The sequence below is a fragment of the Pyxicephalus adspersus genome, chromosome 1 (genome assembly GCF_032062135.1).
Source record: "Pyxicephalus adspersus chromosome 1, UCB_Pads_2.0, whole genome shotgun sequence".
NCBI lineage: Eukaryota > Metazoa > Chordata > Amphibia > Anura > Pyxicephalidae > Pyxicephalus > Pyxicephalus adspersus.
In genome coordinates this window covers 133,186,524-133,209,767 of record NC_092858.1, presented here as the reverse complement: position 1 = coordinate 133,209,767, position 23,244 = coordinate 133,186,524, and the positions used below count along the sequence as shown (strand labels likewise).

General features: G+C 36.9%; 1 protein-coding gene across 1 annotated transcript in view; it reads right to left on the bottom strand.

The window, feature by feature from the left end:
• Positions 1-23,244, bottom strand: part of DHRSX (dehydrogenase/reductase X-linked) — a gene marked incomplete at its 3' end in the record, with an annotated part of 110,832 nt that overhangs the window by 77,253 nt on the left and 10,335 nt on the right. The window contains 2 exon segments of the mRNA XM_072427604.1: positions 9,516-9,584; positions 13,599-13,706. Coding sequence (XP_072283705.1) covers positions 9,516-9,584; positions 13,599-13,706 — 177 coding nt within the window.

The following is a 23,244-nucleotide window of genomic DNA, read 5'->3' as shown; positions in this document are numbered from 1 at the left end:
CTCTTTTTTAATATAATATCTGTTATATAAATAAAAAAAATGTCCTTAGATATGATATATTTTTTACACCAGTAATAATATTCTAACGCCTATGAAATCAGTACATACAATTTGTTTGTAACTGCCTGAGCCTGAGCTTGTCAGTTACCAAAGAATGCACTTTGGAGCATGGTTTATAGCATCCCTGGAATGGTATAGCCATGGTTCTTATAAAGACCTCTAAAAACACAGCAAGAATATTATAATAAATTGATCAGCCAACTTGGATGATTACCGAACATAAATTAGACACAAAGGGTCTGATTTATTAAAGCTCTCCAAAACTGGAGAGGATACACTTTCATCAGTGAAGCTTGTGATCCAGCAAACCTCGAATGGATTTTTTAAAATTCATTTGCTATTTGTTAGCCAATGTTTTCAATCATGGAGCAGATCCATTTCAGGTTTTCTGGATCACCCAGCTTCACTGTTGAAAGTGTATCCTCTCCACCTGTGGAGAGCAATAATAAATTAGGCCCAAAGTCATGAAAGCAAATAACATGAAAGCAAAAGTACGAGAAGACCTGGGTACCTGTCAAATCATGGATACCATATACTATCTCTGAGAGAGCTCCTTGAGTCTACTAAACATTCTGCTTCAATGCAGGCTAACTATTGGCCAAAATACAAGTAAATGAATAGCTATCCAATTTTTCTCACAATGTTGTTTTGCTTTGTGACATATCATCTATATCATCAATAAATGTAGACTTTTCTTTATAAATTTCTAGGCAAAATAAATTCAGAAGCAGAAATATAGGATTACCGGTTATGAAATCAGTTGAGTAATGTTTTCAAGGGAACTAAGTTAATATTGCTTTCATTATTATCCTTTTCCAAATTAAGTATTGCTGTACCCCATGCAAACAGTAACCGTGGCACTAAAAGGATAAACCAGTATTCAGTGTTGAATTGTTCCATCATGCCACAATATTGTGATATTTTTTCCTCCAATTCGCTTATCCGTAATCACTTCTAGTATGTTTCCCACCTTCTCCTCCTGTTCTAAAGGGACCCGAGTTCTCATTTATGACATAAATTGCTATTGATTTTTCTGACTCCTGGATGCTACACTAGTGATAGAGTCAATGGAGTATCTCAGTGGTCATGTCAAAGCTGCTCTGAAATAGGTGAATCCCAGCTTTAGCTTTCTGCTTTTGTAAATTCTATAGTAACTCACCGTGACACCCTCTGTAACATTGAGAATTACTACGTGCTGATCATAATACTTAGAACATTCCTTGACATGACATTGCTATAAACATTTACAGTGCTTTATAGCAAAGAATAAATCCCAAATGATTCCATACCATTACTGAAGAAACGTGAGGCTATAAATCAACATTTAGTTTGCTTTTATCTACATATATAAAATTGTATGTATGTATGTGTGTATATATGTGTTTATGTTCCACCATCACTCGAAAACGCATTGAGACATTCAACTCGAGACTCGAGACATTGCAACCAAACTTGCCATACATATGACTGAGACTCATGTGTGTGCACCAGTCATCTTTGTACAGCGCTGTGCCTTATGTCAGAGCTATATTTAGATGTATGTATGTTTGTGTGTATGTCATCACTAGGAAACGCATAGAGACATTTCAACCAAACTTGCTAGACAAATGACTGAGACTCATGTCGGTGCACCAGACATCTTTGTACAGCGCTGTGCTATATGGCAGAGCTATATTTGGATATAGGTGTGTATGTCATCACTAGGAAACGCATTGTGCACCGCTGATCTTTGTACAGCGCTGTGGTATATGTCAGAGGTATATTTGCATCTATGTATGTGTGTACGTATTGCTCAGCACAGTGTTCTTTTTGCTTATATTTTTACATACTTTTTTTTGGACTATAACATAGTATTGCAATAAATAAATACCTGGGCAATGCCGGGTAATCAGCTAATATATATATATATTTATGGAGGAAAAAATTGAGTAGTAGAAATAAATTTCATACTATCAAATTGAATTAAATAAACTTTATTTTATTAAATAATGCAAGTAAATTTGTGCCTTTTTTGGTGAAAAAGTAGAAAGGCACTGTGGAGAAGATTTGGAGAACAAATTTAAAAGACTATGTTATGATTTGTTTGTTTAATCATATTTTTGGCAAGAACTTTACATTTTTTACCAATTTTTCATATTAGCTATATTTGGCAAATTTTTTAGACACGGTACCGGTATATTTTTTAATGGTTTTTCAAATTGACATAGAGCCCTATTCACACCTAAGCACCTTCCCCAGTTCAAGTTCTCTCCCTAATCCCCCCTCCCCCGTGGTTCTTTTCTCCACAACCTCTACGTACAAGTTAGCTACAATGGGAGATACTGGTGGTCCCAAAGCACAGCAATGAACGTGCTTAGTCTTACTTGAAGTGCATCTTATCTTTGTATACAAGCGAACAAGGATGTGACATCATATGACATCATTGTCTCTTCTGGCTCTAACTTTAATTATACCTGGCTGACAATCTGTTTTGAGATCTCAATATGCTGTACCATGTTATGAATTAGTGGGGAAAGGATAGTAGCCAGATACTTGGAAATATTATAAGTGACAAGAGTTGATGTTGCTGGCAACTGGTCTTAAATCAAATTTATACTTTTAACATACAGTTATTTTACTGCAGTATGTTACCATTAACAATAATTAAATAATGGGACAAAATCTTAAAAATGAAGTTAAATTTAGTTGGAAAAAAAGCTGACAAAAATAAAGGAGTCCATAATAACCAACAAAATAATTTACTTTTGTATATTCTGATTGTTTTAAAATTTGTCTCTGATTAAATGCTTTCATAATAGAGTTCTGAACATGACAGCTGCCATTACATCTTTTTCATGTAAACAAATTTATATTGGGATTTAGATCTTCAAACTATATAATTGTTTGCCTTTTAAATTTCATTTGTAAAAAAAAAAAAAAAAAAAATTGAAATAGAAATAACGCTTGAAAAAATATGAAACTGATGTCACAATAGGTCTGCATTACATGTGTGGTCCATGTGACCACTAAAGGTGCTGGGGCAAACAAAAAAGACGCAGATTTCTATCACCGGGCCTGATTTAATAAAGCTCTCCAAGGCTGGAGAGGATACACTGTCATCAGTAAAACTAGGTGATCCACCAAACCTGGAATTGATTTCTTCAAAGAATTTTGCTATTTTTTAACAAATGTTTGAAATCCTGAATCAGATCCATTCCAGGTTTGTTGGATTACCCAGCTTCACTGATGAAAGTGTATTTTCTCCAGCCTTGGAGAGCTTTAATAAATCAGGCCCAATATCCTTAAGTTCTAAATGCAAATCCATTTCAGAAGAGCCTAATGTTTGCCATCAGTATAAACAGGCTGAATACTAAAACACGTCCATGACCATTATAATTTTGTTATTTATCTACTTCCTGGTGAACATGTGCATGCAGCTGAGCTTGTTAAGCCCCTCATGGTGCCACCTCTAGTCTGCATTCACTTGCCCATAACATATAGGACAAATGCAAGTACATACATCTGGCCTGATTTAATAAAGCTCTCTCTTTGTTAAAGGCTGGAGAGAATACACTTTCATGAGTGAAGCTGGGTGATCCTGCAATCCTTGAATGGATTTCCTAAAAATATTTGGCTATTTGCTAGCAAACGTTTTCAATCCTGGCCCACATCTATTGCAGGTTTGCTCGATCACCCAGCTTCACTGATGAAAGTGTATTCTCACCAGCCTTGGAGAGCTTAAACAAATCAGACCCATTAGCTCTATTTTAAAAAGACTTTATTTCTTCTTTCATATACCGGTATATGACTACATTCATTTTATTTTGTATCTGGAGTTACCATCCAAACTGTAATATACAATAGAACATTAACCAATTATCAAAGTATGCAATGTATGTTAAAAATCCTAAAAGTAAACCTTTGTATAATACTTCATAATTATCATCATCTATACAGCAACATATTTTACTCTATATCTGAACTGGCTCAGTAAGTTGCGATCAAACTATTGTTGGGCTTTTCAAACCATATGCATTTTTCACTATTGTAAAAGAGCAATGCTGGTATAGCATTTTTACACAGGATATCTATGTATATATGTTTATCCCATGCACTGTATTGGGTTTGTATTACTATCAATGTAAACTTCCTTCTTACTGGGATGGGCTGGTTTATAAATGTATTGAATGCCCACTTAAAGGCTATACTCAGAATTTTCACTTTAAGTAAAAGGGAGAGAACCCCTTTATGTAGGTTAAAAATTCTCAGACACGTAGGCGGTCCAGAATGAATATGAGCGCAAAGCCTCCCGGGATACCTACATCATGCACCCCGGATGGCTCTTGGGTGCTCCTTCTACGCATGTACAGTGAGATCGGCAAATTTTTTTCATCCTACGTCACCTGATCTCGTGCCTGGGTCAGGACATAGAACCCGGAAGAGAAGACGAAGAAGGCAGCGCCCAGAGATCTGGCTCCAGGACAGTTGTCGAGATGTCGCGGGACCAGATGCCGGACACCCCCGGAGTGATCAGACTGCCCTGTGGGTTTAAAGGCAAGTGTGTTTTTGATTTTTTTGTTTTTTAATTTTTGAGTAAAGTTCCTCTTTAATGACAACTAGAACAAAGAGTCAGTTGTGTCAAAACTGTCTAGGCTGCTTGAAATCGCCACAAAAAAAACAATTTTGAACGACTAAAATTACTTTAAAAGCTTTGTAACAGCACAATTGTCCTTTGACTAACATTTAATATAAAAACACTATAAAGAAAAAAGAAAACCAAACATATGAAACATTTTTGCACTATTTATAACCAGTATGTTCTAACAGATGGTTTTCAGTTAAAACACATCTATTATATTTTGAAATAAATGAATATCAACATAAATGTAGTTCTACTGCTTGTGCTGCAGTAAATTGTCTGTATATTACAATAAATGGACCTGTGCAATTGTTTTAGTGCCGTTTACTTAAAATAGCACCCAGCATAGTGCTGACTTACCTGAGCTGCAATGCAACATAACACATCTTGAAATATGTTGAAAAATTCACATAACGAATTTTGGAATTCTGCATTAGCAAACAATAAATGCAGATCTTCTGTTATGTCTGCTGTTGTGTGAAGGCAGCACACTTTAAATAACACAGGCTATGGAAATGTGTAAATGCCACATTAACGGGACAGATTTCTTTAATGTCTCCAAAGCTGGGGAGAATACACTTTAATCAATGAAGCTGTGTTATCCAGCAAATATTTACTAACAAATTGCATATTACTTTTAGGAAACCCATTCCAGGTCTGCTTGATCACCGAGCTTCACCGCTAAAATTGTATCCTCTCCAGCATGGTAAAGCACCAGTTAAGGGTAAAGGGATGTGTATAGCCTAAAGTTGTTGACATAAGTTAGAACCCTGTGTCTACTAAATACAGAAAACTGAAAAACAATGATCACAATCACGCTATCCTTATATCAAACAGTTTGTATGCACCAATCTAGGTTGTGAACATGGGAATCTGAACAATATTATTATTATTATTACTACACAGTATTTATATAGCGCAAACACATTACGCAGCGCTGTACAAGTCCATGGTCATGTCAATAGCTGTCCCTCAAAGAGGCTCACAATCTAATTTTCCTACCAAAGTCATATGTATAATACAGTCTAAAGGCCAAATTTAGGGGGGAGCACATTAACCTAACTGCAAATTTTTGGATTGTGGAAGGAAACCGCAATACATGGAGGAAACTCACACAAACACAGGGAGAACCTGCAAATTCTATCCAGATGATTTCCGGCTGAGATTTGAACCTGGGACCCAGTGCTGCAAAGGCCAGGGTGCTAACCTCTGAGCCACAACTGCACAAGTTTTTCCTGTTTTTCAGGATTTAGAATATACTCATCCTACGATCCTTACTTATCTTTATTCTACTATGAACAAGTCAGCAATTAAATCATATTTTTTGTTCAGTAGGAAAGGGTCGTTGGCCTTTTGATTGCTGTCGTTTGGTCCTGCTTTTATACTGCATTCAAAACTTGTAAGCTAGAAGACACATGTTCTTTGCATCACAGTAAAATTATTGTCTTTAAATTGGCAATGTGTTGGCATTAGCACTGTCCAAATACTTATCTTTTACTGCATCTACTACCCACCAGACGGGGGTGGTTGCATCTGTTCATCAGTCAAATACATGAAAAAGCTCTTTTAATTATTTAATTACAATATTGGTCTGTTGTAGCACTATTCCCTAAACTGTGTTTAAGGTATACATACTAATAGTTGTATTGTATTCTTGTTTCATTAAGAATGTGGGTGATATTCACCATGCTGCTTTGCTTAGTACTACAAGTGCTGTATGTTTTCAAATGTGATTACACATTGTTATGTGTAAAAAAATATTATATATTTATTTATATATAAATAGAATTAGCAGGGCATTTACTAAACATGCGTATGTGAAAATGATTTGGATAGATAAATGAATCCTAAATAATATGCTGCTAAATGTGGTCAGGTAAAATCTCAGGTAATAAATTGGTTAACCACAGGAAACACATCATGCAAATCTTGAATATCTCAGTATAAAAACAAGATAAATAAAGGAACACAATTGAAAAACACCTTACTGTTTGCAAAAGCTGCTTCAAAAGAAAAGACAATAATTTGAAAACTCAATTTTTTACACTGAAAAGCAATACTGCTTTGCTTAGACAAGGTCACTTTGAAAACCATCAGATGAATTACTGAGACAAATAAAGTTTATATCTTGTTATTAAACTAAATAAGTATATATATCTGTATAAGATTAGGTAATTAGATCAATATAATAAAAGGGAACTTCAGAGGAAAATTTGTTTTACACTACATTATGTTATTAATTGATTAAACTTAAATCAGGCTTCAAATACACTTTTTGCACGTTCCATAGGTGCTCCCTTTACAGAAAATAATTATGTGCCAAATTAGTTATTTTAGCCTTTACCAATATCTGAACTATGTCTTAGAAACTTGCCTTACTGATCATTACATGTTAAAGTTGGCTTGATATATTAAAGATCTCCAAGGCTGGAGAGGTTACACTTTTATCAGTGAAGCTGGGTGATCCAACAAACCTGAAATGGATCTGATTCAGGATTGCAAACATTTGTTAACAAATAGCAAATTACTTTGAAGAAGTCCATTCCAGTTTTGCTGGATCACCCAGCTTCACTAATGAAAGTGTATCCTCTCCAGCCTTAGGGAGCCTTAATAAATCAGGCCCTCTGAGAGATGACTAAATCGGCCTTGTATGTGGTGATATTTTTCTAGTCCTTATTGCCTCCAAGAATGACTTGGATGTTTTTATGAGTGCTAAACATCTAACCTTATCAACATGTGTAAAGCCAACCCAATGTAGAAAGCTCTCATGTTTTTTCATTATACAGGTTGACAATCAAAAATCAGGACATCGATAATCCGGATCCTTCAGTTTCCTGGCATGAATTTTGGGTAGCATTTTCAATACAGGGACTGCAGTACACTGTTTGGCCACTAATGTTTTGCTGGCGCTGTTCTGCAGAAACAGGTGTTAGGTCTTGCTTGCTAAACTAAATACACGTTGAGCCGTCCCTGCTGCCTCCCTCCCTGGAACTGTGCCAGATGTCCGCCATGCTGCAAGAGGAAGGCTGCCTGTTTGTCGAGGTAACTATAAAAAAAATAAATCCGGAGTTTTCAAAAATCCGACACTCGGAGGTTGTCAGATTTTTTTAATGTCAACCTGCATTATTTTGGTCTTATTGATTAGCTGGCTGCCTACTGTTACTCACAGAGTTGGCAGAGGAGATCTCTCTCCTCTCTCTTACCCATTCCTGGCTCTGCTTTTGATGATGTCATCAGTCAGAGCTCATCAGTGGAAAACAGTAGTATGATGTCATACAAGTTTAGCTTTGTCCTTGACATAATACATGTACACACAGTCATTTACTTTTGAATAAAACTTATAATCACCAAACTTGTGTTGGGGATTTAAGTTTCATTTTCTGACCAAAAATATGCATTTTAATATGTGTCTGAAAATGGCCAAACTGGTTCATCAGTGAAAGGGTTACATGGGTAAAACATGGTGAAATTACATTTTTTCGTATGGCATATGCTTTAGGATGCAGTTCAAAATCTGAAAACAAATCAGGGTTCTCCCCAGGCCTTTTTAGCTGGGTGCACCACCCGGCACTTTTCAGCACCCACCCGGCTGTTTTTGGGTGGTTACTAAAGAGTTTGGTCACAATAAAGGGGCTACCACCCACCTACAATTTCTTCCCACCCGACTTAAAAAAATTTCTGGGTTGAGGATTGTAAATAATATATCACACTGACATACAGGTATGTGAATGGCCAGCAATTAGGCTATAAAAGGTCTTCTTAGCGATCTCTTTGAACACTTGTCCTCTATAAAAAGCATGTCAACAAAAGAAAGCGTATAATGGTGGAAATACTCAAATAATAACATGGCAATCCAACTAAAAGCAAATTCCTTACCACTGTTTAGTTCACCCCTGTTCTTCTTAAAGCTGAACCCCAGGCAGATATCTTAGACATTAATAAATGCAGCTTTCTCTTTACCAAAACATCCTAAATGTGTTTATCTGCATAAAAGTAGTGTAAATATTTTAGTTTGACTTTGTACCAGCTGCTTGCAGTTTTTGTACAGCAGATAAAGATTGGGAGAGGGAGAAGTAGCACAAGGAGCTGAAGCGCAAGGAGCAAGCTGATATGATTAAGCAGAGTGACAGTGATATGAGATCATTAGTTTTCTGCTTCTCCATTCACTGTACAATCACAGGGTAGAGGAAGGGAGACCTGTTAACGTTACTGAACTCCAGCAGTTTAAAATTAGGTCTCCCTCCGTATCAGACAGGGCTGTGATGTGTCACCCAAAATGTCTCCCAGAAGGAGGAAAGGCATTTACCAGGCAAAGAAATAGGATTCCAAACCCACTTCACATTTTCAGTTTCATAAGTAAATCTTACTCCCTAAATTACTATTTATCTAGATATATTTTATCTATACATTTTGACCACTCACAATTCTATCAAAAATGTACCTTTATTTCCCTTTCTGCTCTAATATACAATATGTTTGATTTATGACAACTAGAGCAATGGCCCCTATTGACTGTGATTGCTAGTTTTGTGTTCCCAGTTTGTGCTGAAGCCTTAAATGTGCTTTACTATGCCATCCATGAATTATGCCTGCTCATCATTTTAGAATTCACAATCTAAACAGACACAGATGTATTAGTAGTATGGCTAATGCATTTGCAAATCATCCTTTAAAGATGTGCTATACAAAATAGATGCAAAGAAATGAAACAAAAAAAATGATTAAAATGTTTCCCAGCCAACTAAACCGTATGGTTTGCTGAGCAGTATTACTAATACAGCCAGTGCTCTTTTAGCTGCTTTGCTTTCATGCTGGTGGCTTCATACAAAATGCATACCTTTCTCATTCAGGGTGTCTTGTTGTATTCGTCTCACTGCTTCATTGCCATCAGCTTCATTGTTTCCTGCTGTAATGGATGAACTGAATGTTTATTTACTGAATTGCAATGAAATATTTACAACTGTTGCACAATTTTTTTTTAATTATATAAATGTAACTCTTGCTGTGTTCAAGAGACAAGACTCAGTTTGAACAAATATTAGTATAAAAGCCCCTTTGTCTCCTACTCAAGAATTGTTTTGATAGTATAATTGATGGGTAAGTGTACAGGGGTCCCTGCTCAGCTGTAATTATAATTTTATGCCTCCTTTAGGGCCCTGGTGCCACATCTTTGGTACTTCTTGTGCAGCCCTCAAAGTGCAATAATAACAAACAAATATGAGAGGCTATATTGGCAATGATCTTCAGCGGTCATGTGTAATGTAATGTGTTTCATTCTCTGTCAGTCTCCTAGAGCTAGAGTGCCCTGAGGAAACACATGAAGAACATACAAACTTCAAGAAGATAGTGAAACCCTAATGCTGCAAAACAAGAAAGATAGAAAGTGAGCCACTGAACTGTCCAAAATCTCTACAGTTTTAGAATATTGTCTGTAGAATTTCAGACATTACCATATATTCTTGAGTATAAACCCAGATTTCTACCTGGAAATGGTAATAGAAAATTAATTTCGGTTTATACTTGGGTCACACCACTGGATGGTGTTGTGTCCTTTAGAATTTGTTACACACTGTATATGAAGATACACCGCCTTCTACTGGTGGACAAAAACATTGCACAAAAAAATCGATACCCATTATAACCAACCCAAAAGTACAAAATATATTACCTGTAAAAAGGAAGGCGGGCAAAAGACTGGGCCTATGTGATTTTTATTTGTTTCTCATTAAATAAATATTTTAATATAATAAAAAAACAGATGTACCTATTTAGAAAAAATTTATTGACATTTCAGTTGATTATTGTTTTGAATGTTACAGATGATAGTAGTATTTCATGCCATCAGTTTATACTCAAGTCAATGTAGTTGTCCTGTTTTTCAGGTTCAAGTAAGTACATTGATTTATATTTGGACTGGTTTAAATTCAAGCACATACAGCATGTGAAGTACATTTATAATGTCAGATGCCACATTTATTGACACAATATAGCTACTTAATTTGTATATATGCAACCCTAGTATACCCCCTTGTGTCCTAGATGGTTGCAATCTCCATTATCTTGGTGGCATTTCTTTTCTCCTGTTTATGGGGGTGGGGTGCAAATAAATATGGGCAGGATGTTAACCCCTCTCAGACCTAAGAAGGAATTTACCCTGGAGCTTTACACTGCAAGTCAACAAAAATAAGAACAAATGCAACCTAACCTCCATACACAACCTTCTCCTTTCTAAATCTCTGAACTTCCTGGCTCTCACTGAAACTTGGCTTTCCTCCTCTGACTCTTCCTCCGCTGCTGCACTCACCTATGGAGGCCTTCACTTCACACATAGCCCTAGACCTGGCAACAGAGTAGGGGGTGGTGTGGGTCTCATTCTCTCACCTAACTGTACATACAGAGTCCTTCCTACACCGCCCTCCCTCATTTTCACCTCTTTTGAAATTCATTCTGTCCGTCTTTTCAGCCCCTTACCCCTCATTGTTGCTGTTGTCTACCGCCCCCCTGCCCCAGTATCACAATTTTTGCCTAACTTTGCCTCTTGGCTTCCACAAATTCTTTCCCATGACCTGCCCACCCTCATCCTCAGTGACTTTAATGTTGCAGTGTATGAGCCCAACCATCCTTCCTCGGCCAAACTGCTCTCCATTACCTCCTCAGTTGGACTCACACAGAACATAAACAGACACATCGTCGGACACACTTTAGACCTGGTATTTCCCAAACTCTGCCACCTCACCATCCTTGACAACTCGCCATTTCCCCTTTCTGATCACAACCCTATCACTTTCATCCTATCGAACTCTTGCCCCCTTTTGCCATACCCCAGATCTGCTCAATGGCAGAGATAGAAGAAGATATTCGTAACCTTGACCATAATCCATTCTCAAACTGCTTTTCATCCCTAACCCCTACTCTCCAAAATCACCTCCCCAGATGAAGCTGCCACACAGTTAAACTATTTCATTCCTTAGCTCTGGACACAACTCCGACCCTGGAACAACAATCTCACCAAATAGCTACAAAGGACTGTTTGGGCAGCTGAGCTCAAGTGGAGAGAATTTGGCCTCCGCGCTGACTTCATGGACTACAAAGCCAAGCTACAAAGCTTCAACACTGAACTCACAGTCACCAAGCAAAATTACTTCTCTGCTGTCTTTTGATTTTCTCTCAAGCTTCCAACCCACGCAACCTCTTCTCAACAATTGACTCTATCCTAAACCCCACACCTGCTCCCCCCACAACAACCTTTACTGCCCAAGACATAGCCACCTACTTTGGAGTGAAAATGGACAAAATCAGACATGATGTCACTGCTCACCAGGCCACTCCAACCATATCCACCCCTTCCACCTGTAAATGATCACTGGCCTCCCTCAGCCCTGTTACTTTGGATGAAGTCTCCTCTTATCATCTCCATCTACTACCTGTTCCGCTTGACCCAATTCCCTCTGATCTACTCCGTGCCAATTCCTCCACCCTGGTACCCTAACCCAACTATTCAACCTCTGCTTTTCTACTGGTATATACCCCTCCGCTTTCAAACATGCCATAATTCTCCCTATCCTGAAGAAACCCTCAATAGACACCTCCCTACCCTCTAGCTTCCGTCCTATCTCCCTTCTCCCATATGTCTCCAAACTTCTTGAACACCTTGTCTACAAAAGACTCACCGATTACCTGAGCACCAACTCTCTCCTTGACCCCCTCCAGTCTGGCTTTCAAGCTGCCCATTCCACTGAAACAGCCCTTACTTAATGGCCAATGACCTCCACAGAGCTAAGTCTCAAGGCAACCTTTCCCTCCTCCTTCTCATTGATCTTTCCTCTGCTTTTGACACTGTTGATCACCCCCTTTTCTTATACAATCATGCACTCCATTGGTATCAGTACTATCTGTATGCTGATGACACTCAAATCTATCTGTCCACCGCTGACTTGTCTTTTCAGTCTTGGATAAGGTCTCATGCTGCCTGTCAGCCATATCATCATGGATGTCTGTCTGATTTCTAAAACTCAACCTGGATAAAACAGAACTCATCATCATTCCCCCTTAAATTCCAAATCGCCCCCTGACATTTTTCTGTTATTTGTCCCTCCCCTCAGGCACGTTGTTTTGGCGTTACCTTTGATTCTGCCCTCTCATTTACTCCCAATATTCAGAACATTTCCAGGTCCCGCCACTTTCACCTACACAACATCTCCAAAATCCACCCCTACCTGTCCCCAGAGACCACAAAACTCCTTGTACATGCTTTTATCATCTCTCCTCTGGACTACTGTAACATCCTCCTCTCTGGTATTCCACTAACCCAACTCTCCCCTCTAGAATCTATTATGATTGCTGTAGCCAGACTCATCCATACTTCCAACCACTCCTCTTCTGCTGCATCTCTTTGCAGTTCTCTACATTGGCTTCCATTTCACCTGAGAATCAAATTCAAGCTCCTGTGCTTTGCCCTTTTGTGCCAAATACTTTTCTAACCTGGTAAAAAAATATTCCCTCTCTCCGCTCCTCTGATGACCTACAACTGACTTCCTCACTCATAACCTCATCACACACACAAGACTTTTCTAGAGATGCCCCAATTCTCTGGAACGGTCTTCCCCATCCTATTCGGCTTGCTCCTATTTTCTGCTCATTTATTAGAGCACTAAAAACCCATTTTTTCAAACTTGCCCACCCATCTTCTTCTGACTTTTGAAACTGTCACTACTTCCCACCACTTAATATTCTCCCTCGTATTGTGTGTTAATTCCCCCACCTTCTAGATTGTAAGCCCTTCGGGGCAGGGTCCTCTCCTTCTGTGTCACTGTCTGTATGTGTCTGTCATTTGCAACCCCCTATTTAATGTACAGCTCTGCGTAATATGTTGGCGCTATATAAATCCTGCTTATTATTATTAATAATAATAATAACTTACCTATTATCACGTGCATTCCATGTTTGGCTAAATGTTTTGCTGTATAATATCCTATCCCTCTTGAGCCTCCAGTTACAAAAGCAACTTTTCCATCTTGTCTCGGGAGATCTAGAAGAAAAATAAGTAGGAGGAAATATTTATTAGCAATTTACATGGAAGAGAAAGCTAATAAAGACTTTTCCCAAGTGATGCCAGCCTTGGCTTGCTAAGAGATAACAATGTACCTTGAGTTCTGTTTAGCATTATGACTCAAATGTATAAATGTATCAAATATTTAAATGAGAAATTCATCCTCTTGAAATTTTTTTAAACATTCAAATCACAAATAAACAGGTTTGCTTAAATTCTTCACATCTGTATCTGCACATCTTGGATGACTGGTTCTCTATCTTCCCGTAATGTATGCAGGGAGCCTACATTTCCCGGATGTGGTCACTCCCTGCTGTTTCCAAGAATGCAAGCTCTGACGTTTAAATGCTGCAAGCTTCACACCTGGCCTTGTTAAAAAAGAAAAAAATGTTTTGTTAGATTCTAGTCTATCTGTACCAGTCAAGAATCCCCCTGCAAATCAGATTTTAGAACTCAGCTTTCACATGCCTGGAGTTTATTTCTGTCTTCATTGGTTGTCTGTTTCAGCTTCTGTCCTGTGTGCTTGCTGCTATCACTATTTTGGTTCTGTGTTCAGTTTTGCACTTCAGAGGAAGCCAAAATCCACAGGTGATACAGAATCATGATGGGTTTTATGATTAAACCACCATACTTGTGTTGCATGCAGCACTCTTCTGAATCATAATATCTCTACCTAGTTGAGCAAAATTATACCCCCCAAAAAAGATGATCCAGAGGAGTAAACCTTCCAGAGGTTTCGTCCATAGAAAGTAAAATCAATAAAGCATTGGACTTTTTAGGTAACCATCATTAAAAATTTCTTACGATATTAAAATTCAGCAACACTTTATGTATGGCATTTTAACTGTATTTTTTAATAATAAGAAAAAATGGTATTCCATGAATAAGAGAGGTCTGAAATTAATAGAAAACTTGAGGCATTTCATGGATCCACATTGTCTGCTTCCCCAGGAGTATAGATAAAACACATAGTATCCATATAAAAGCATATTCACTTCATTCATCTTGGGGCAGTGAAATTGTTTTCCAGGGAGGCATGTCTAAATATTGGTTGATGAGCGAGATCTTTTTTTGGTTGGGGTTTGGCTGTAGATCCGTAAAATGCGCCAAGTTTTCAATTGACTTGGGTTCTCTCCTATTCATCAAATTCTATATTTATAGAATTTATGGTATTTATGTGTAAATTTATTAATAGGTAATAAAGTAATACATTTTTCAATGTTTATTGATTTTACTTTGTAATGCATATTATGAGAAACCCCTAAATCAGAGTAAGCAATTTTAGTACAAGAGGAAAGCCTGCACAACAGTTCATGACTGAGGGCAAGGATTGAGTTTAAATTAAAATCAATACTATTTACTGAAACTCTGGGTAATTTTTAATGATTAGTTATTAAAGGTACTCTCATAGGTAAGTGCTCATAAATTATAATGAGACTATAATGCATATCATATTACAGGGTTGTTAGCTCACAACTTATCTTCTAATTTTCATCCTTAATTAGTTTGCTTTAAATTACCATCCCTACTTGGCAACAAATCCTTGTTTCTCCTATGCTTTGCTTCTATCACATTTGATGAGACTGTGCCATATGGATGGATGGATTCTCCAGTTTCTGGCAGCTTAACAGAGTAGTGGGTAGTAAAGAAAAAGTAAGGCCCCTTTCAGACTTGAAATTAAAAACTGCAAACCTTTAAGAACGAATTTAAATTGAATTATCTTTTGGTTTTTTCTCACCACCTTCTTGGCTCTAGCTTCCCTTACACTTTTGCCTTTTAAGCTTTTGTCCATGGTTAACCTTCAAGGTAATTCACAAATATAGTGGACCATCTAAACCTTATTTCTTTCACTTCACTACTACCATTCACTACTACACATAATTCACAAAGTTTTCAATTTTTACAGTATTTTTATTCTACTTCAACTTTTGATTCTCTCTGATGCATTGCTCTCTGATTTTCTAATCATTTTATTATTGCTTTCCTTGACCTGATCCTCCCTGTTGCTTTTTGCCTTTTCTTCAGTGGAACTTTGACCTAGTCTTCCCTGCTGATTTTCTCCTAATAAAGCTGACGTCTCTCTGATCTATTCCTCATTGCTGTTTCTTTTTTCACCTTTTCTTTTTATACAAAATCTGTCTTTCCTGAATATTAAGAAAAACTTGAAAGTGTGCTAGAGACCACCTTTGTTCAGTTTTGTATAATACCCTGCCCATAAGCATCTCTACATTTTGTCTAAGTTCAATAAATAGGAGTGGCTGCCATTAATGTTATTTTTTGAATTGGTAGTGATACATACTAGAATCCTTCAGCTGCGTCTGGAACTTTGGTGTGTTGGTGCACCTTTAAGTTTAAAGGCCTGTTCCATATGTGCCTCCTGCATTGCTATACATGTGTCAAAGCTGTAAACTCAGATAGTTTGGAGTGTGCGAACACACTCATCAGGGGTGTCTTGATGCAGCAAGACACTACAATCAATCAAAACCTCAACTTGCAAAGCTTTAAACCACTCTAACCAAAACACTGTGCTTACAATACCACAGCATAAAAGTCTTGGTAGTTGCATTACCATTAATTTTTTTTATAATAAATATATTTTGAGCAAGTACAAAAAATAACCAATGATTTTGTCAGAAAATTAGTGTCTTCAGTGTTCCTAATAAAAAACACAAAACTTCTTTATTGTGTAAACTACCAGTTAAGGTTCGTTTAATCACAAATTTGTACTCAAATGTACACAATTCAAAGATTTATATAAAGGGACTCTTTAAGATGAAAATGGATTTGTTTTTATGAAAACTAACAAGTATACCTAAATAAAAGTAAAGAGATGTTTCAGCTATGCAGCAAATGGCCTTTAAATGCTAGGAATAAAATCAGGCAAGGAGATAACATTCATGCTTGAAAGAACCGGCCTAAGAAAACCTGCCTGATAAGAATCCCAAGAGGACAGGATAAAGATCAATTATACATTAAATTACTACTTTAACGTCAAGCTTTGAATATAAGCCAAAAATAAACTTGTATACTAGAATAACTCAATAGCAGTGATGATGACCACATAAAAATAGCTCAGGAAATCTAACATGGCATACCATTTTCCTTGGCTCAACAGTACAGGATAATACATTTTTGTTTCAAATTTCTAAGGAGTACGAACAAAGCCCATGGTTTCATAAAAAAAAGGTAAAAATTATCTCATTACCCCCAGCATTGCATACATTTTTGGAGGAACAAGACAAATGTATGAAACTGCACTGCAACAATGGTATTTCCAGGCTGAACAGCCAAAGCAAAGTTTTGTGAGAATGGGATACCCAGGATTAGTTTTGAGATACTCCAAAGGTGTCTGGTAAGGTTCCCACTTATCCAACTCATAGCATACCAGGAAGTCACATTAATCTTGGCCTTTTCTGTAATTTTAAAGACATTTAATTGATTATCACAGTAGCTTCCTCATTAGTAATGAGTATCAGGAATGACCAATGACCTATCTTCATCATCAACCAATATTCCAATCTTTATAAATCTGTCAAAGCAGACATTCATTATCTAAGAAGAACACACAAAGCATAAAATTGTGTAAATCCACCCTGACATTTTTTAAAGTGGAACTATAACCACACTACTCATCTATCCCTATTCCATCACAGGCCATCGCCATCTTAATTCTTTTTTTCCTCCTCATTATGATATTTGGCTCTTTTGATTGGCCATGTCAGGATGACGTAAAGTTCATTCCTCCCTGCATGAGCAAAAGAAGCCAGAATTGCATGCACAGCTCAGCAAAATTTGACACCTGGGCAGCGATCAGGCAGGTAAGGGCTGGCAGTGCTTCCACTTTTAAAACAAAAGCTAATTGGATGAATAGTAAAGCATCTTCAACATTACAGACCAAGACCCGCTAGGTGTGACAATTTACTACTGAGTAAGCCAAAGTAATTTCTTCATTTATAGGAATATAATGAAATGAACTGGTGATTATAAGTCATCAATAAATTAAAAAGCATCAGCACTGATTTATTCCACAAAGTAGCCACCTAATTAACTAAAAAAGACACCCAAAAATATCACCTTTAGATATATAATTTAGTGAATGCCTTTGTGCGTTATGCCATATGGCTCCATCATTTTTCTTTTATAAGTGTCGTGGAGAGGTTAACAGGAGTCAATGAGACACCAAGGGCACTGTTTCAAAGGGCCAATCGCCATAGGATGATCATTACCCCATCAGACAGGAAATGTTCATGCAGATAACTTATGGATAATTATGGTAGGGTCTGCAGGTTATAAGATTTAGTTAATTACATTTGGATCTATAGATAATTTCTGCACATATGCTTCTCGGCCAACAGATTTTGAAGAAGCATTTACTTCTTCACATTGTATTTTCCCAACCCATTTCTACTGCTTTTCCAATATTAGGTAAATATGCATTATTATCACACGCTATTATTTTGTACGTTTTACATACTATATAGTCAAATATGGTAAACTAGGATCATGTTAAAACTATATTAAGGAAGCCATGCCCATTTCTTTTGATTGGTATTATTAATGTATTCACTATGGCCCCGATTTAATAAAGTTCTCCAAGGCTGGAGAGGATACACTTTCATCAGTGAAACTGGGTGATCCAGTTCCAGCAAACCTGGAATGGATCTGGACCAGGATTGAAAACATTTGCTAACAAATAGCAAATTACTATTACAAATTAGGAAATCAATTCCAGGTTTGCTGGATCACCCAGCTTCATTGATGAAAGTGTATCCTCTCCAGTCTTGGAGAGCTTTAATAAATCGGACCCTAAGTTATATATATATGTTGAACACTATTTTTTGTTTTATATTTCTTATCGCTTTCTTTCTATTTTATTTCGTTCCACACTTAACCAGTTTTGTATATGTTATATGAAAGGAGTTATTTATAAATTTTCTAAAAAAAAAACAGTAAATTTGACTGAAATCCAAGATGAAGTCACTGAGATAGGTAACTTCTCTGACTCATTGTTCACATTTCAGCTTGAGCCACAGAGCTCTGTAGAAAATACTTTTTTATGATTGGATTTTTTTATTCCTGACTGTAATAATTTAGAAACGTACAAAACCACTGCACATTTCCTAAAACAGTATACTTCACGATCAGCAAACACGTATTCTTTTTTTTCCTATTCCCAATCTAATACTAACAATGCTTGTCCCCTATATGATAGTCTGAGAGAAGAGCCGAGGAAAGAACTACACAAAGCTCATCTTAGGAAAGACAATTGAGTACATCAGCCTGGCATTAAGGGACAAACACTTGGACCATGTTATCTAAGTGTTCTGTTGTCTTTCATCTGTGTTTTACCTTGTGTTAAATCTACCTGACAATTTATTATCCACATCTATTTTGCAGTGGTGTTAAATTTTGGATATATTGCAGTGTTTCACAGATTTAAGCCTAACTCTAAATAATAACTTTCTTTTACATTATTTTACAGTAAATACGATCTATGTGGCCTATTAAAATCCTAACTGGGCAATGCAAATAAACAAAAGAATCATTATTGTATATACAATTATGTATCTTATTTTATGCCCATTTTTGTTGAATAGTTGTTTACATATTTGTTCATTTATTTTTGTTACTGTGGACAGTGGGACGGTGATAGTTTTATGTTTAATGCACAACTCAACTTAAATAGCAAAAAATCGTGATCAGGCAGGTTCATTGTTGCAGAAGGGGTAAGCAATGTCTGCTAACTTTTTTTTTTTTTAATTTACATGGAGCACATGTGTACAATCTCGGCATAGCTGTCTGTTGGGAATGACCAAGCTACTTTATTCTAATCTGGTCAATCAAAATAGCTGAAGATCTGAGGACCAGAGCAATAGGTGTTACCAAAAATTGCAATCAGACAAGTAAATTTATTATTTTGCTAAAGGCACACGGGCTGTGCCTACTGCAAAACCTCAGTTTTCAATTATTTAAGTTTACTTCGGCTTTAAAGAAAGTAGAGGTATATTTTTTTATATATGTGTGTGAATTTGGTCACTGAAACGTGACAGTTTGGAAATATAAGAACTGTCACAGAAAACAAAGTGAAGTGAGAAATCAGTGAAGGATAAAGATTACAGACTTAGAGCTTACAAACAACAACAATGGAAGCTACATATTTTTACCTTGACATGTCCATTTTATTAATATTCCATTGCATGTTTATGTTTTATATATCCTGCATCCTATTACAGTATTTATTTCTAAAGGTTTAGTAATGTCAGGTGCATTTGAATCATCCAACGTTTGCACAACTTTTTTTTGCATGTCATTGAGTCTTAAGAGGGAATACTAATGAAAAATGTACTCCTTTAGTAAATCACTCCAAGTTTCATCAAATTGGCTGAAAATATTAGAATGTTGTATCTGGTAAACTACTGTCTTCCAGCAAGGGATCTAAATGATCTGAAAGGCAATCACAAAAGACGTACTATAGTTTCCCAAGGCAAACCAACAGTTAAGAACAACATAATTTGTGTTATTGGTACTAAACAAATTAATATTCAAAAAATATGTAAATCCAAAATCTGTTTTTCAGTATGTTTAGTAACATTTCTCACTGTATAAGGTGGAGAAGGTTTTTTTTATTTTGTCCTAATTTAGCACAGTTTGTGCTGGCTCAGGCTCCATAAAAGAATGAAACTGGTCTGTTTATTCCTCCAGGTACTTATATATATATATATATATAGGATTATGTTCCTAGAAGAAATAATGATGTGGCCAACCTATAGGAACGGAGGGGAAACATTACCTATAGTTCCACCTTAAGCCTGCATGCTTTTGAGTGGGTAGTGGCTATAGTAACAATAGAAACTGGCCAGAAAGAAGGAATTTCTGTCATTCCTTTTTTCCTTCTCCCCCTATGGGATACATTTAGTCCTGCATGATTATGCTTTGATTATGACTATGATCCTGCAAACCTTTACACAGAAAGGTTTTTTGTGTGTACCATAAATTCTGCATTAGCTTACTAATGAAAGTTTATTTGCATCTAATTGCACAGCTATGCTCACTCCTATCACCTTTGCCTTTATCTCAACAGGCTTTTCTGGCACATTACTGAAGTCAATCAACTATATTACCAGTGCTGGTGGACTGGGCCACACTGGGCAATGATTATATGTTTATTCGTTAATCTACAGTCTTTGAATCAGATCTCCACAGAGAACAAGAAAAGATCTAAAGCAGTGTTTCCCAATTAGGGTTCTGTGGAACCCCAGGTTCATCCAGAGGTTGCTAGGGGTTCTTTGAGCAATGGGCAATTTTGGCACTCAGGTCAGTTTAAGTGACACCAATGATATTTTTGGTTATGTGTAGAGGTGACATTCTTCCCACGGGCCAGCAATGTAAGAGGCATTCTTCCCACTGACCACCATATTGTACTTTGAGCTATGTATATAGTAATTATAGAAGGGGTTCCTGAAAACCTGAAAGATATTTAAAGAGTTTCCCCATGTTTAAAAGGTAAAGAAAGGCTGGTCTAAGGACATATTAAACCACATGAATCCTTGTTTGAAATTTACCCTATTATTTTTTAATGTTAAAATGAGCTAAAATGTATTGTGAACTTGAATGTTGCTGTTTGAAGTTCTGTGCATTTGACTTGAAGCAACCTTGGCACTGTACAACATGTAGAGCCTGAAACACAAATTCATGTCAACAGTATTCTGTAACACACCATGGATGTCAACTTGAATTAGTCAGGCTAACATCTACTTGAATAATAACACCTGTAAGGCAAAACCGCCAAGGGATAGTCATTTTTAAACAAATAGTAATTACATCTTGCATCTTTTACTCCAGCCTCCAGAAATTATCCAAATCAAGGATAGTCTACATAGTCTACTGTTTTGGGTTGAAATTAAACTTGGCATACATGCATGATTCTTTATTATAATGAAGATATGGTACAGATGTAATCACACTAAACATAATTTAACAATAAATGACCCTGGACAGCGACATACACAGGAAGAAATTGCTGCTTTGCTTTTGAAAATGCTAGGTATGGACTAGTGTCAGAAGAGCAGTTGCACATGCGCACCTGCGCAGTATCAAGTATCTACAACATCCTTTATTCCATTTTTCTTCTACCCCAAAGGAACAACTAAAATACTTTAAGTCTTGGGGTATTGGAACCCCTGGTGATCAGTGGGGAAACAAAGCCCCTTACATTGGTGGTTAGTGGGCAAAATGTCACAATAGATCCCATACAGTCAGCTAATCTTGGTTTCATACTATGAAGGCTCCATTGGATGAAAGGTCTATCAACAACAGTTTAAGGAACCACTAGAAAGCTCTGAAGAAATGCTAGGGTTCCGTAAAACCCTGGTTTTGAAAAGCTGGGCTATAGAGATGGTTTCCAATCTTTTTCATTGTGTGACATGAGAAACTTTGAGACCCATTGGACACGTAATTACATATAAAAATAATATTGCCAAACGAACCTGAAAATAAGCCCTAAAGCAAGCCAAGACAGATGGACCCATGGGACCCCAAAAGTAGTGCGACAAGGGTCAGCACTTCAAAAGACTGAATGTGATCACTGTTACAAAAACTGGCTAAAAATTGAAAAAGTTATATCAGGGCTCAATGTTCAAACCCTGAAATTTTTCTAAGCAGGGTGGGAACAAATTAAAGTGGGGGCAACCCCTGTATTGTGACTCAACTCTTAAGTAACCACTCAAAAACAGCTGGGTGGTGCACCTGGCTAAAAGGGGATTGGAAAAACACTGAAGGCTGCCCCTGAATATTTTGTCCAGCTTTTAAAAACTCTTGCTGGTACATGCACCTTCTATTAAACATATGTATAAAAGCTGTAACTACCAACTTGCTTTGAATATATGATCACACGCATTATTGCTTTATTACGAAGTCACTGACCTGAAAGAATTATGCAGGCTGGGAGAATAATCTTAGGCATATGAAGCAAAATAATTTTAATGCATATTACTGTGTTTTTTTCAAATGTTCTTGTATTTTTTACCTGAATACATTTTGTGATTGTTTTTTATCCATTACAACACAAACTTGTTTTTGGGCATTTTTTTATTAATGGGCCTGAAACTTTTGAAAATGCAGCAGGTCCTGGATTTTTTTTTAAATACTGCTTACTGCATGGATATGAACAGTTTATATAGGAAAGAATTAGATTTGTACTTGTAACGCATTTTAATGCACTAAAATGTATGCGAATTGAAGAAAAGCAGAGAAGTGTGAATGAACGAACCCTTGCTGACTTACTGGGCCTGATTTATTAAAGCTCTCCAAGACTGGAGAGGATACACTTTCGACAATAAAGCTGGGTGATTCGGCAACCCAGGAATGGATCTGGTCTGGGATTCAAAACATTTGCTACCAAATAGAAAATTACTTTAAAGTACCGTATTTTTCGGACCATAAGACGCACTTTTTTTCCCCCTAAAGTGGGGGGAAAATCAGGGTGCGTCTTATGGTCCGAATGCATATTTTTTTACTT